Source organism: Myzus persicae, unplaced genomic scaffold, assembly GCF_001856785.1.
Source record: "Myzus persicae strain clone G006 unplaced genomic scaffold, MPER_G0061.0, whole genome shotgun sequence".
Classification (NCBI taxonomy): Eukaryota; Metazoa; Arthropoda; class Insecta; order Hemiptera; family Aphididae; genus Myzus; species Myzus persicae.
The window spans coordinates 360188-375804 of NW_019102465.1; the positions used below are offsets into that span (position 1 = coordinate 360188).

At 28.5% G+C, this 15617-nt stretch overlaps 1 protein-coding gene across 4 annotated transcripts; it reads left to right on the forward strand.

The window, feature by feature from the left end:
• Positions 1 to 8914: 8914 nt before the first annotated feature.
• LOC111032216 lies at positions 8915 to 12137 on the forward strand. Of its 4 annotated transcripts, XM_022312469.1 has the most exons (9): positions 8915 to 9061; positions 9162 to 9283; positions 9435 to 9636; positions 10309 to 10500; positions 10845 to 11045; positions 11111 to 11265; positions 11339 to 11504; positions 11583 to 11734; positions 11794 to 12137. In XM_022312469.1, the coding sequence occupies exons 1-9, from the start codon at positions 8992 to 8994 to the stop codon at positions 12130 to 12132; spliced, it is 1599 nt and encodes a 532-aa protein (XP_022168161.1). In that variant the 5' UTR covers positions 8915 to 8991; the 3' UTR covers positions 12133 to 12137. The 4 variants fall into 4 exon arrangements, with proteins under 4 accessions (XP_022168161.1, XP_022168164.1, XP_022168162.1 ...); XM_022312472.1 differs by lacking the exon at positions 10845 to 11045; XM_022312470.1 differs by lacking the exon at positions 10309 to 10500.
• Positions 12138 to 15617: the final 3480 nt, after the last annotated feature.

The window sequence follows — 15617 nt, forward strand, 5'->3', positions numbered from 1 at the left end:
TTGGTAAATAACAGGCGGTCGTTCAAATTTGAGAATTTATCAAAAACGTTGATTTTGAATTGTAATGTAAAAAAATGAATATTAATTAATAAAATAATGTTTTTAATTACTAGTCAAAGAAATTGAAATAAAAATCTTGAGTAGTATCTCATAAATTCATAACTAATAATTTTTTTTTCGTCTTATTTATAAGTTAAAAAAAAATAAGGGCATATTTAAGAGCATAAGTGCATACATGTTTCGTTAGTTCTTAGTGCATACACTTCCGGGCCTTATGATTCATAATATATACAATAATGAATATTACTCTGAGAGTCTTGCACTTGGTAGAGGAGTTGCCATGAATGTGGTATACTATTTTATTTTTAATATACAGTGAAAACAATTCTGATTATGCTATTGGAAAACCATTAATATCATATAAAATAAAAATTATTATAGAATACATTTTTTAGTAGTTAGAACACGTCTTCAAGCGACGGTTTCTATTGTATTATTTATTTCTCGTATGGTTTAATCCAACACCAACAGTATACTTATTAAAATTAGTCAATACTATAGCAACAACAACAAATAATTGCAATAAGAAATATAAAAAATATATAATATATATATTATAATTTATTATATTATAATACTATGGTACATCGAAACGTACGCGTTTACCGTTTCTTGTTATTATAACATCGAGGTGGGCGCATAAATAGAAAATATATACTCGTAAATTACCTTGCCGGCGCCGTGGCGACGTCTTTAGAAATATTTCACCCCCGTGAAGGGTACACTACTTACGCCTCCCCGAAATCGAATTGACCAACCCTTGCTTATGTCCACATTACGCATCAGATAGGTTCTTTAGGCGTTTTCCGGATATTTTTTCAACCTGTACGGGAAGGTAGTATTTTAGCCTATCAATAAATCAACTGCAGGTATTGATCGTTTTAACCCTCATTTGTATTCTATTTTTAAAACCTACGTGACACCCCCTCCCCTAAATATTGTAACGACAGTCTTGACCGCCACGCATGATGTCGAGGTTGTCCATACACCGCCCTAATCGACTAACACACACAATACACTTAATAAGCGTAAACTATAACAAATCTTATCACGTCGAACATATACTAAATATTTTGTATAATACGTCTAAGTGTAAAGGGGCCACAATAATCGTCGCCCGACCGGAAAGCGCAGTGGGAAGTCCACGGGATTACCGTTAGGTCACCGTGGTTTATACCTGTGTGCGTAATGTTATTACGGTAAACCGCGAGCGAGGGTACCGAATTCGATTCGTGCTCGGTCCAGAGAGTTTCGAATAATGTGAACATAAAATATTATTAAATAAATAGCATCGACATCGATACCTATATATCGGGGCATGGCGTAGTTGACAGTTTAGATGGCTGTAAATACTTAATATACATACCATATACCATGTACTAAGTTGGGGAGAAAAAGACTTCGCGGAGACGCCGGAGATTAAGCACAACTCATACAATAATATTATAAGGGTATTGGATATTAACATTATTGTTCCATCGGTTCGATTTAATAATATTATTATTATTTAATAAGCAACACATAGTCCAATGTCGTGAGATCGCATCGGACATATAGTTTACTCGGTTTCCTTGTAGCTCGGGCCGCTATATACTTACTAATCTCCTTTTAAAATAAACCTACCTATATATTATTATTAGGTATATTATATTATGTGTATATATAATTTTATATAATTTATATACGACGTTGAGGTCGAAATTTTCTCAAATTATAACTATTACATATATAATATTATGTACAAAATATTATATGCTTTAGGAGACGCGACCAACGGAGATTCCGTATCCTGCAGCTAAGACTTTACGATTCACCTTGCCAATTTAACTTAGTGGAAATCAGTACATAATTCAATTTTTTAAATTATTTGGCAATAAATAAAAATTTGCTGTAACACTTTATAAAATTTTGTAAGAAACGGTTAAACAAATATTTTTTTATTTAATTCTAAGAATCAAAGTCAACCAAAAATTATTATGAATAACAATGGACAGTATGGTTGTGAATCTAGAACACGGAAAGACTGATTTTCAAAAGCTCTACTTAATAAATAATAATTACAAAAATAAGTTATTCTTATAGAGACAAATAAGGCGAGATCACTCCTTATATATTATACGCTCGAAATTCCATTATGCGCGTACCTGACGACGGCAACTCGTTTCGACTATAGCTCAGTGCAGAATATTAATTGTGTATTAATATTATAAATTAAAATCATAAATTTGAAAAGCCACAACGATAAATTATCGTATTTGAAAAACGATTTTGCAGTGTTATACCATTACATATTTGATTATTATTTATTATAATTTATATTAACTGTATTACCCGGCGTTGCCCGAAGATAAATAAATCCAAGATGGGTAAATCCAGCTGCAACGGACAATGTATGTAAAGTACCTCTCTCCCCACACTTGGTTCGATCGACTTACCAAATACCTACACAACTAAAATACTTATGTAAACTAATTGCAAATGATTGTAAATTGGTTTTTAGAATTTGCATATTAATATTTTTTGCAAATTAGGTTTTAGAATTTGCAAATTAATAGGTACATTTTAGAATATTTAGTTGAGCTGTCGAAAAAATTCACCAAAATTTACAAATATTGATTTGGAATTGTTTGCAATTATTTTGTGGTATTTTGAAGTCGATCAGAAAAAAGTGAGGGGGACATCAAAATCTGAGTATTAAATTTCAAATAGAACAAAATTAATAATAAAAGTGGTTTTGATTTTAATATTATCAATTGTGAGTAAAGTATGCTAAAATAACTGGTTCAATCTATTACATAAACTTCTGCTAAAAAATCACCTTGTACGATAGCTGTTCCTCAGTTTTACACATTTTATATAGAATAGCTTTATTAGCCTAAATGACAAAATACCATATAGTACAGAAATATATATCTAATTATAATAACTATTTTATCATCAGTTAACAATGTTACATAAAGGAAAAATGAAGTTAAAAGCCATCCACGAGTCTGAAAAAAACACTGAAAATGGTCTTGTTTTTGAATTTTTATAGTGAACGAACAAACAAAACAAACATTCATTTTGATATACTATAGAATATAAAGAATTATTGTATTTTTATCGCTGTGAAAACTATTCTATTGTTTGAAAGATTGCCAATTTTTTGTCAACAACTATGGTTGTAGGTACCTACCTACTAAATTAAATTGATGTATAAATCAGCTTTTTGGATATCTTTTAGAGGTGTAATCATCTCATAGTGCAGCCTATTGGTGGAAAAAGGCCAAGTTCTTTTTGTAAATTAAATGTCCATCGCAAACCGTTATTTAGACGCGTGAACGTGTTTTTATTTATCTTGCATTCGATAATCGACAGTATTTCATCATTTATGTAGTAACGGAAATCCAATGATAATAAAGATTCATGTCTCTTGCCTCACTGTATAAAAATTTTGAAATATTCAAGTTCCAATATGGCGTGGCTGGCATTTCTTGAGCTTCGCAAGTAAGATGGAATTTGATTTCGTCGAGTTAGAGACTCGGCACAAACGTGGGACCAAGTAGAACAAAATATGGCCCCTAACGCAGCTCACGAAAGCGATTAAAAAAAAAATTCTAAACTCCAATATTATGGGGGAGGGGGAGGGGCTGGGGAAATGGATCCGATAATAATAATTGGTGGGCAAAATACCGCAAGTAACACGTTTCATCACACCGAATGTCCAAAGTATCTAGTTTCATCAATGTTGTGATTAGGTGGATATTATAATAATATAATTGTTGACTAAGGCCATGGTCACATCCGGCTATACACAATTCGCAATTGATTATATTATATTCTTAATAATACGAAAACCACTGCAGCAATATAATTTATCAACAAAAAATACGTTAACACCATGTATGTTTCTAACATTATTAAATCGTGCTTTTTCGGTCGAATGTGTGATATTATTATTGGTCTTTTATAGTGAACACTATACGATAATAATAATATTTTTTTTGTAGGCAAGACAAAAATAATATTATTGATAATCTATACGGAATTTCTCTGGAATTATATCTGCCGCTGAAATTCCAAACCGGTACATAACATCGTGACATCAGACCTATATCAAATTACACTGGAACCACGCACAATCCAGTACATTTGTTATGCTTCCACTTAAATAAAATAATTAATATCGTACCACCTCAATCCCATACATAAAACGTCCAAATGAGATGTGCGGCGCATCCGGTCACTGCAGTGCGGTATATGTTATTACGGGTTACAATAATAATATTATGTTCGTTTGGAATTCGAAAGCATAACCAATAATATTATCATAATATAATAAGCGACTTAGCAAAAATGCAGGAGTTATATCATATGGCGTGCCGTATGCGTATATATCAACTCGTGAACTTGGACCGCCGCTCGGAAAATATAATTTCCTGTCATTGGGTTTCAAATACCACTTGATATATTTGCATGCGTACAATGACGTGATAAAGTACGTTTGTTTTTTCAAGCCCGTGCAAGTGTTGGTAACCACTTTATGGAGTGCAATCGTATTTACATAATAATAACTATATATTAATACAATATACCCGTTTCCGCTATAAAAATACCTCATAATTAAGCTTTGACGATTATTGCAGTAGGCACTTTGTCAGTAAGACTTTAAAATAAAATGCAACAATGTGTTGATTAATGATCTTGAATTGGTTAATCTATTGGCTTATCGTGCCCCTTGGACGTGCTCAAGGACGTGTGATGAGGGTGTCAAACAATCCTCTTTTGGCTCATTATTGTCATACCAAGTATAGGATGAAGCAATGAATGAATAAATATAACGTGGTCAGAGAATAGTAAAAACTCATGTATTCTCCCAACACCATATTATCTGTGTTCCCTAGTCGGTTTCTTACGACATTTTAATTTTTAAGTTAATCATGATAATTTTCAAATATTAATACTTCACATACTCATAACTCACTTAAAGATTAAAATATCGTAAAAGCCAACGAGAGAACACATATAATATTCGTACTTAAAAGTTTGATGATAGGTCAATTCGCTCTAATAACAAAACTAGTGCCCTGCTAACATAATCGAAACTGGTGAACAAAAATGTGCTATGTCGCACCTGCGTAAGACGGAGAAAACACATTGAGCGTACGACGTTTTCTTAACCGAGACGAATTCGTTTACGGAGAAACTGAGGTACTTCCCTCCAAATACGGGAATAATATATTATCACATTGCACAGAACAATGGAAGTATTTGTTCATCGTCCAAAACTCAAAAGGGTTTGTTATGACTTACACCCTCTCGAACGTTATTTTTTTGGCAGAAACAATTTGTGTAAAAATCATTACCACTTTACTTGTAGTGTTGGTTTAAATAACATTGGACTGTCAAAAAAATCATTTATTTTAAATACCTACGCGATTTCTTATCGAACTCCGATGACCAAATCTTATTCAAAATAACAATAACATTTCGACTTCAGTGTTTGGACTATGTGGTTTATTATTCACCACTGTCTTTTGTTCGTTACGATAAAAACATTATTATTAATGCGCATTCGGCCGTATCGGTTTTGTCAGCAATTCGCATCGCTTTATTATTTCGAATGATCACGATGATGTTGAAGACGTAAACAAATACTCAGCAGACGAAATGAAAAAAAAATACATTGTGCGATTAGTCATTGCTTTTGACAGGCAAACATTATTATTTATTATTAATAATTTAATATTCACATATTGTGCACACTTATAAGCAGCGCGTGTACCTAGGTATATCATTATTATCAAAAAAGGTGCATCGAAAATGTGTATATTATGTTTATTTTCGGCTAACAACAGAATTGAACGTCTTGAACAATTGGGCAACAATTTAAACACTGTGTGAATAACAATAATATAATTTCTCCAGTCACCCGAGTGAATAATTGTTATTTGAGATTTTGACAAGCTATCAGAGTGATTAGTCTGCTATCTGTTTTTTTGTTGTTTTTTCAAACGAAAAATTTTAAATTACGTTTTCATACAGATTTTTTTATGCAGCTGATAATATTAACTAGACGATATAGAGTAAGTCGTCAATGAATACAAATTTACACATCAACAACTGTTTTGAAATCAAAACATTTTTAGGTATTTCCATTTAGTCTAAATTTGGGCTTTCGGTTGTTTGGTAAGTCATCAAAATCCAAATATTGACTTTGAACAGTTAATGCCGATATAATAATAATCAATAATGTAAGTTCTGAAATAATTTGTTAGCTTAAACTTAAATGCACTTTAAAACGATTTCACATACATGGCATCTGAAAAATCTCTGTTAAACACATATTTTTTGAATGTGATCCACGCAGAATCGAATATCATCAGACCATTGCCCAAAGAAGCATTCGGTATAGGACAGAGTACTGATTACTAAACTAAAATTATATAATCCACTTTCTTACTTAAATGTAATATTTTATTGTAACTAACATGCACTTATATTCAGTTTAAAATGCATGCGTGCTATAGACATTTGATGTAAATAATTAAATAAATAAAAGTGTCCGTCGATGATACATAATATTTTAATAATAACACTAAACAGATCGATTTCAATACACACAAAATACTAATGTATACATATTATTATAAATGGCGCATATCAAAGGCAAGCATTAACTAGTTAAAAAGTTAAGAAGTGAATACATTGTATGACTTACAGCGAATGAAAGAATATCCTTTGTATATTTCCAGTTAATTTGAAAAATAATACGCGTCTTGACGTAGGTAACGTCCTAGGTAACTTTTTTGTTTAATCATACCGTGTCTGTACATTGATTTTAAATGCAAAGAAGCATATAAATATTCTTTGTTTAATCATTTAATTGACACAATAATAATTGCAAGTAAAACATGTGATCGCTTTAGCCTAATAAAAAATAGAGCCACTATGCAATAAAGGCAATAAATAGGATGCTTTTTTAACAAAAGGTTTGGTTATTAGAAGATACCAAGGATACTTTCATGCATTTGCATTTATTTTCTGGTTAACTTTATCGTACCTTCAGTAAGTGCTAATTGCACATTACATTTCACAACGCGTATGATCAAATACTCAAAATGTGTAGTGCATATTTTGATAGTTTATCGAAAATCAAGCCCTTCAGTAAATATTTTTCACGAATCAAAGTCGACAAATTAAATTAAATCTAAATAAAAACTGAGATCAGTAATGGCTGTAAATTACTTTTTTTTATACGTATAGTTAGGTAAGTTAGGTACATAGAAAATGTAATTAAGTAAAATACCTGAAACAAATTAAACTTATTAGGTACTTAAAAAAACTAAAGTTCTATCACTACGTTTGAAATAGGCATTACTTGAAAATATTTAACAAACTTGTTTTTAACTGAGTTGAGTTAATGTATTTCTCCGTCTTATATCTTCAAAGTTGTATAGTTAAATGTATTTGGCTATTGAATTACTATCTTTTAAAACTTAACGTACTGAACGTGAGATGAAACGTTCGCATTAATTTATAGTTAGCTGACTCAAAGTTATAAGTAAAGTTCAATTTTTTTTCATTCACTCGTCCTCCTTTGGGCTGCACGCTTTGCTTCCTATGCTGTAATAATATTATAACGCATGTTTTAATATAATAGTCGTGTGTGCACAGCGCATAAAAGGCAATCATCTTATACCTACATACACATGCATAATAATATATATCTGGTATTTATATACGTATACCATGTACACGGTACCTGTTCGAATGATATAACTGCGCTGTACACCCCGGGGATGGCGCTCAAGGACTTGATGGCATTTATTATGTAACATTATACATACGACGTGTCTGCAGATGGTTACGACTCGGGTATGTACATCAAGTGTGTGTGTGTGTGTGTGTGTGTGTGTGTGTGTGTGTGTGTGTGTGTGTGTGTGTGTGTGNACCAAAATCTATCTCTTCAGTACCTAGTAACTGGTATCTACTCGTTAAGTACTCGGTATGTTACCTACGCAACATTTATTGTACCTATTTAGATTATGCTACCTATATGGCTATATTATAACTACAGTCTAAATAGCATTACCTACCTACTCATTAGGGTTGATAAGTTAGTGTTTTAGTTTCAAATATTAGGAAAACATAATATGTAAATATTATTTAAATATCCTTAACATATTACATGTTTAAAAGTTGAGAATGATTTTTTAATAAATATTAAGTCAAATTATACCAACGGTTGATTAGATATCCTATCAATTATCCCATCGATTGGATGCTGTAAAACTAATTATATTATCTGTATAGTTATTTAGAACGAGCAGTACTTAAATAGTTTCTAAAAATTGTTAACTAAAAAATCATTAGGTACCTATTGGAATTGTATTAATATTTAAATAATAATTAACTTACAACGTGAATAGCATTTTTGTTGTAGGTAGGTAGTGTACTTAGCAAGTGCCAAAGTAACCTATTTAGTATTGGTAAGTACTCAGGTGTGCTTTTGGAAATCAAGGAATGATTTATAATTAAAATAATTGAGAAATATCATATTTTAATTTTAGTAGATGTTATGAATCAATGTTAGTACACATCAGTTAATTACAAAAATAAAGTTTATCAATTTATCACAATTTAACATTACACTTTTTTAAACTTACAATAAATGTAAATAAATCTTTAAATACTTTCTCAATAAAATACCTAGGTATTTAAAAAAAAATAATATAATAACGTAGGTACTTAATGTATTAGTTACACTATTGAAAGTCAGTCATGATTTTATTAATTGTTTATAAATAATATTCTTTTTTATGTACCTACAAATGTACTAAAATAAAAAAAAAAATTATAATTTACCCACTAATAAAACTTAAAAGTATTCTCTTCAATGATATTTTGAATGTTTGCTTTATAAAATGTATCTATTTTTAGTGTTATATTATGGATTTATATACAGAGTCAAAATTAAAAGAATGGGGATTCTCGACAGAAATCATTGAAGTTTTTAAAGGTACCTACCATAATTAAAAGCTTAATTTAAATCAGGCTTAGAAAGTAACATTATTAAAATATAGTACCTATTCAAATAATAAATTGTATATTTTATTTAGATGAAGAAATAAATGAAATGGCATTGTTAAGTTTAACTGAAACTATGATCACACAATTGTTTCCCAAGATTGGTCAACGCTCAGTATTTTTGAAAAAACTTGGAGAATTAAAAGATCTAAAAGTATGAACTCCTAAAGGGGTTTTTTATTTTATATATTCAGAAAAGAGGGGGGAATTGTGAAAAAATTGTTTTTGGTTTATCTGATAAATTTATTTTTAGGAAATAATGAATGTATCTTGTATTTTCTCATACAACCCTTCTAATATTGTAGAATTTGTCTGTTCAAAAAATTGAATTACAACCAAAACACCCTGCGATTGATTGGGATAATTTGGAATTTGAAGTAACAGATACAGATAATATATTATTACCATTTGACGGCAATGTTGTTGAGGAGGAAATTTCATTAAATGATAGTGCATTAGTGTCTTCAAACACGAGTATTACTAAAAAACATAATGAATATTCTTCAGGTAAAATTTATTTCATACAATTTGATATTTAAATAACTATCTGATATCTAAATTACAAATTATTATAACTTAGAATTCACAAATTATTAGCCTAGGATTAACATATAGTACTATTTAGCTACCGATATAAAATTATTACAAAAATGACTTAAAATTAGGTACCTACCTATTCATAATATTTTAATTTACTCATAAATACAAATAATAAATCTACCATTTGCATAATAGTTCTAAAATGTATTATGTTAAAAAATCTAAATTACTAAATTATAGTTAAGTATATAAATTGAATTACATTAATAGTTTTATCCCAGATTTGAACTTCATTTATATTTTTAAAATGTATAAAAAAAAATACAATTTTAAATTATTAAATGGAATTATATTATGTAATAGTTATTTTTACCTATTAACTTAATACCAAATTTTAATTTTACCATAATATGACTAAAAGCTTTAACAACTCTCGTTACACTAATATACATTAATATTTTGGTCTTAACATATTATTTATTTTTATTTATTTATATTTGAGTTATGATTAGGTACCTACATTATATATTATTGGAATTCAAAGCCAAAATTTTTAACTAGAATACAACAGTATTTATTAGTTTATGATATATTATGATATTATGTATCCTTATTTCTTATAAATGTATTAATTATTAGTATCAACATCGACCACAAACATTAAACATTGTTTGGAACAATATCATGATGGGAAGTGTGTTTTAAGTTTCTATGGTTCTTGTGGTTATTTAAATCAATCAATGAGAAATAAATTATCATCGGTAATAATTAAAGACCGTATACAAAAGTCAATAAAACTTGACAAGGTTCAATTTACGGAATTAGCAAAAGGTATTATATATTTGAAATTGCAAATTACTTTGAAAGGTACTATATGGTATTATATTAGATGTCTTTCATATTATTCTATATAATATTATATATCATTTTTTAATTTTGTTGTTATAAACTGCCTTGAAGTAAAAAAGTATCATTGAAAAAAGTTGTGGTGAAACAGTCCATATAAAACATTTTTTAACAAAAAAGGAGTTTAAAACATTTTAAAAAAAAAACCTTTTGCTACCTTGATGGTACCTAGTGTTAATGTTAATGTTTTTATTTTTATTCAACAATCTATCTATTATCTAATTTTTTAAGAACTATTAATTTTTTTTTTAAATTTTTTTTTTAATAAGGCATTGAAGAGTTGTTCCCAACTGAAAGTTGGGAAACTTATTTTATTCCTTATTTGAAAGTAGGGGACAAAATTACTCCAAATAGAGGCAAACTGTATGACAAATATTGTCATTTAAAAAAAGAAATAAAAAGAATTACTCCAAATAAAAAAAGAAACCATTCTGAGATAGTAGAAAACAATACTAATTTTGTCGAACATGGTAGCTATATATTTTAAACATAAGTATTAATACAATATTAATATTTTATGTAATTTATGTCATAGATTTTGAAGATTCTATAAATTGGTTAAAAAATAATATTCAACCAGAAACTACTTTAGTTAAACTTTGGAAAGAAACATCAAATTTTAGGTTAAACCAGTCCTTAAATAACATTAAACTTTTTCCAGGTCTGACTAAACCCACTGGTTATTTACTGGCAAGTGTTAAAATTTTAAAATAATTTAGGTAAATTAATTATATTACCTATCTTAGTTTCTTATCTATTTTAGATTGAAATTGATTTTATTCAGTTGTTTCCTACAAAGGAAATGGGATTGCTCAATAAATTTGAATGTTTTAAAGAACATTTAAAAAAAATGTTGAAAATTAAAAAACCTTATTTGGGCTCTCAAGAGGAATCATTATTACAACAACTTTTCACACCAGTTAAACTAGGCTAGTTATTAATAATAATAGTATTAACAATAATTGTCAATGTTTAATTTATAATTTATTTTGATCTTATTTGATTAGGTGATGATGATTTAGCTGCATTTAGTATACTGCCACGTTTATTTCAACCTGTGTCCACTGTAATTACAAAAATAAATGGTTCATCATCAACACGTACAACCCACAAACCTTCAAAGTTAGAACAGGAAGCTGCATTTATTGTTAACATAATTGTTAGTATAATTATTAATTAAGTTTATTAAATATTAATTAAATTTTCATTATTGCTTAGAACGTCAATGAACTAAAATCGCTAAATTCTGCAAAAATTGAAAGAGCCTTTTCACTCGGATTAACTGTGCAACCATATGTGGTAATTGTTGGTTCTTCTACTACGCCAGAAATTGCATACTACGCAGTTATTGAAGATACATATTTTAAGCTCGAAACGGTGATAAAAGCATTTGATGTGTGCTTTAAGAGTTTTCACACATTGAATTTGGAGTACCCGGTGGAAGCTAAGCAAGTGTGGACCTTCTTCCAAATATATTTTTATGGAATTCAAGCTGCTAGCAAATCCGATCAACAATTTGTGTCCGTTAAAAGTTTACTTAAAGATATCAATAATTAGTTATTGTAAGTATTAAGTTTCTCATTCTACAACATATCAAAAAAAAATTGAAATACCCTTTTGTTTTGTATGTAATGAACATTTTCAAATTCCCGTTCATTTATTTGTGCATTTAAATATTTTTCATGATGTGAAAACTATAAAAGAGTTTGTATGTAAAGAACCTGATTGTTTTAGAACCTTTGGTAGTTTAAACTCTTTTAAAAAACATATAAATAGCCATTCATTTTCCTTAGAAACAAATTCACTTTTAACTGCAACAAATTTAATAGATCCCAATAGCTCACTTTTAAATCCACTAGAAAGTCATTTTACAGAAGGTACATGTACATCTGGTACAGTTAATAGCAATGAAACTAATGATATAATAGTAACTGATGATTTTCTGAAAAAATTATTAACAAGAAATGCTATTCAATTGGCTTCAAAGTGGTATAGCTGTAGTTCGATTCCTAGGAACAAAGTTGATACCCTTCTTGATGATATCAAACAATTTAATAGCTCATTTATATCTATACTACAGTTAAAAATAAATGTTTGTATTTCAAAAACTAATATAACTGATGTTATTTCTGACCTATCTTCAATTTCAAATGCACTATCAAATATCTCTGACCCTTTTTGTAATATTCAAACAGAGTATTTGCGGTTTAAACATTTAGATGAAGTTGGATTATTGATTAAACCAAATCAAATTGTAATAGCAAATACACTAAATGATCGACTTCATAATGGTGTTGTTGTACTAGAACCTAAAGAAGTAAAAATAACTTTAATTCCCCTAAGACAAGTATTTAAAAAACTGTTTGAACATTCCAATTTTTTTAATATGTTACTTAATTATGATGATTCGTTGCAATCATATAAAGGTCCTATAATGTATAGCTTCATTCAATCTGAATTATGGAAAGAAAAGTTAAAATTGCATGATGGTAAACAGATATTTCCTCTTTTTGTCTATTTTGATGACTTTGAGGTAAATGATCCATTGGGTTCCCATTCAGGTTCTCAAAAGCTAGGTGCTGTATATATATCATTAGCTTGTTTACCGCCTGAATTGGCTTCTTCTATAGACAATATTTTTTTAGCTTCTTTATTTAAAACTGACGATAAAAAAGAATATGGAAATATATTAGTATTTAAAGACCTTATAGCAGAACTTAACTTTTTAGAAACTAGTGGAATAGATATAAAAATAAATGATAAAGTACATCATATTTATTTTTCTGTTGGATTAATTCTTGGAGATAATCTAGGTCTTCACTCCATATTAGGATTTTCGGAAAGTTTTGTAGCTAAATATCCATGTAGATTTTGCAGATGTCCAAAACAAGTTTGTCATGTACAAACACAACAACTCAATGACATGATGAGAAATAAAATTAATTATGCTTCTGATCTTCTTCTCAATGACTTGTCTTACACTGGAATCAAAGAGCGTTGCGTATGGAATGATTTAATTTAGTTCACAGTAACAGATAATTTCAGTGTAGACATAATGCACGATATGTTGGAAGGGGTTTGTAAATTTGATATTGGTTTGATTCTAAAACTAATGATTTTTGATTTCAATTACTTTTCTATTGAAACTTTAAACAATCGAATCGAAGCATTTAATTACGGCTCTTTAGATATCCGTAATAGACCTACATTATTATCTTCCGAAAACCTTCGTCGTCAGGGATTAATCAGAATGTCAGCATCGGAAATGCTATGTTTTACACAATATTTAGGGTTAATTATTGGGGATCTTATTCCAGAAGACTCAGATTTATGGGAATTATACAAAATACTAAAAAAAATTCTAGATATTATTTTATGTAAATCTGTAAGATTATCTGACTCAGTACTTCTTAAAACACTAATTTCAGAACATCACCAATTATATTTAAGATTATTTCGCTCTAATCTCAAACCCAAACATCATCATATGGTTCATTATCCATTTATAATTCAAAAATCTGGGCCACTGGCCCTTTTCTGGTCAATGCGCTTTGAAGCCAAGCATAAGGAGCTCAAAGACACTGCTCATGCAATTACTTCCCGGAAAAATATACAATATACATTATCTCTTAAACATCAATTAAAACTGTCTCACAATTTTTTGTCTTCAAATGATAACTTTTACACAATAAATATGGAAGTTGGACGGGTTTTAAAGTTGAATGAGTTAACATTGCAGTTTTATAATAATTGTAATATTAATTTAATAACTAATAATTTTGATTTCTCTAATGATAATATAATATTTGTGTCTTGGGTCAAAATAAAAAATATTGTATTTAATTGTAAAAATATGTGTATAGTGATAAATGCTTGTGAAATTGAAGATATGTTACCATCATTTGGATTAATAAAACATATTTTTATTACAAATGTTAACCTACCATTTGCAATATGTCAACTATTTGAAACAAATTATTTTGATGAGCATTATCAGGCGTTTAATGTTACCCCTATACCTAAATACATTTGTATTTGTTTAGAACAATTTCATCAGAGGTCGCACGAAGTCCATGTATCAGGCTCAGATTTAATTTTTATCCCCTTATAAATAATTTCCTATATATTATACCTACATATTTATATATCTATTATATATGTATAGATCTAAATTGTATATATTTTGTTTAGCATAAAGTGAGCCAATTTTTTTACTCTTGTTTATATAATATATAACTATCTATTTATCTATAGTATGCATATGTTTTTTTTTTAATTAATTGTGTAATGGCAATAGAGCATGTTATACTTTTGTTTATATCATAATAATATGTACCTCTATCTATTGTATTATCTATATCAAATATGTTTTTATTTACCTATTATTATTTGTGTAACGGCAATAAAGCAAGCCTATGTTTTACTTTTGTTTATATTATATATATAACTTTATATATAATATTAATATCTATAAAAAATCTATATAAAATATGTTTTTATTTACCTATTATTATTTGTTTAATGGTAATAAAGCAAGCCAATGTTTTATGGAAATAATTTCAAATAAAAAGTTTTTATTGATTATACACTTATATTTATTTAATTCATATAATTTACACAACCATATAATAGTTTAGGGGGAGGTACATTCTTACAATAAATATATACCAATATACCTATATAAGATGACACGTGCTTTTATAGATTATATCAAAAATACATTTTGGTGGTAGGGTGGAAGGGAGAGGTAGGCTGCAAATGAAAAATAGTTAGTATTACTATATATTATAGCTGTAATAAATATTAATTTCCTAGAAAAGTAACTATAATTTTAGTTGGTATATAAAAAAAAAATAGTAGATATTCCTGTAATTTAAATATATTATAGTCAAAACAAACAAATATTTTAGTTGGCCCTACTAAGTATGATAACAGATTTAACTATTTATTTTAGTAGAAATGGCTATTATTTTGTGAATAGTTTTTGTAATTCAACTATAATACGTATTGCTATTTCAACTATAATTTTTCAACTAAATCAT

Excerpts from the sequence above, each read along its gene's own strand:
- LOC111032216 (XM_022312469.1), top strand. The coding sequence starts at position 8,992 with ATGGATTTATATACAGAGTCAAAATTAAAAGAATGGGGATTCTCGACA. Across the intron at positions 9,062-9,161 it reads AATCATTGAAGTTTTTAAAG|ATGAAGAAATAAATGAAATG; the intron begins GTACCTACCATA and ends TATTTTATTTAG. Across the intron at positions 11,046-11,110 it reads TACTAATTTTGTCGAACATG|ATTTTGAAGATTCTATAAAT; the intron begins GTAGCTATATAT and ends TTTATGTCATAG.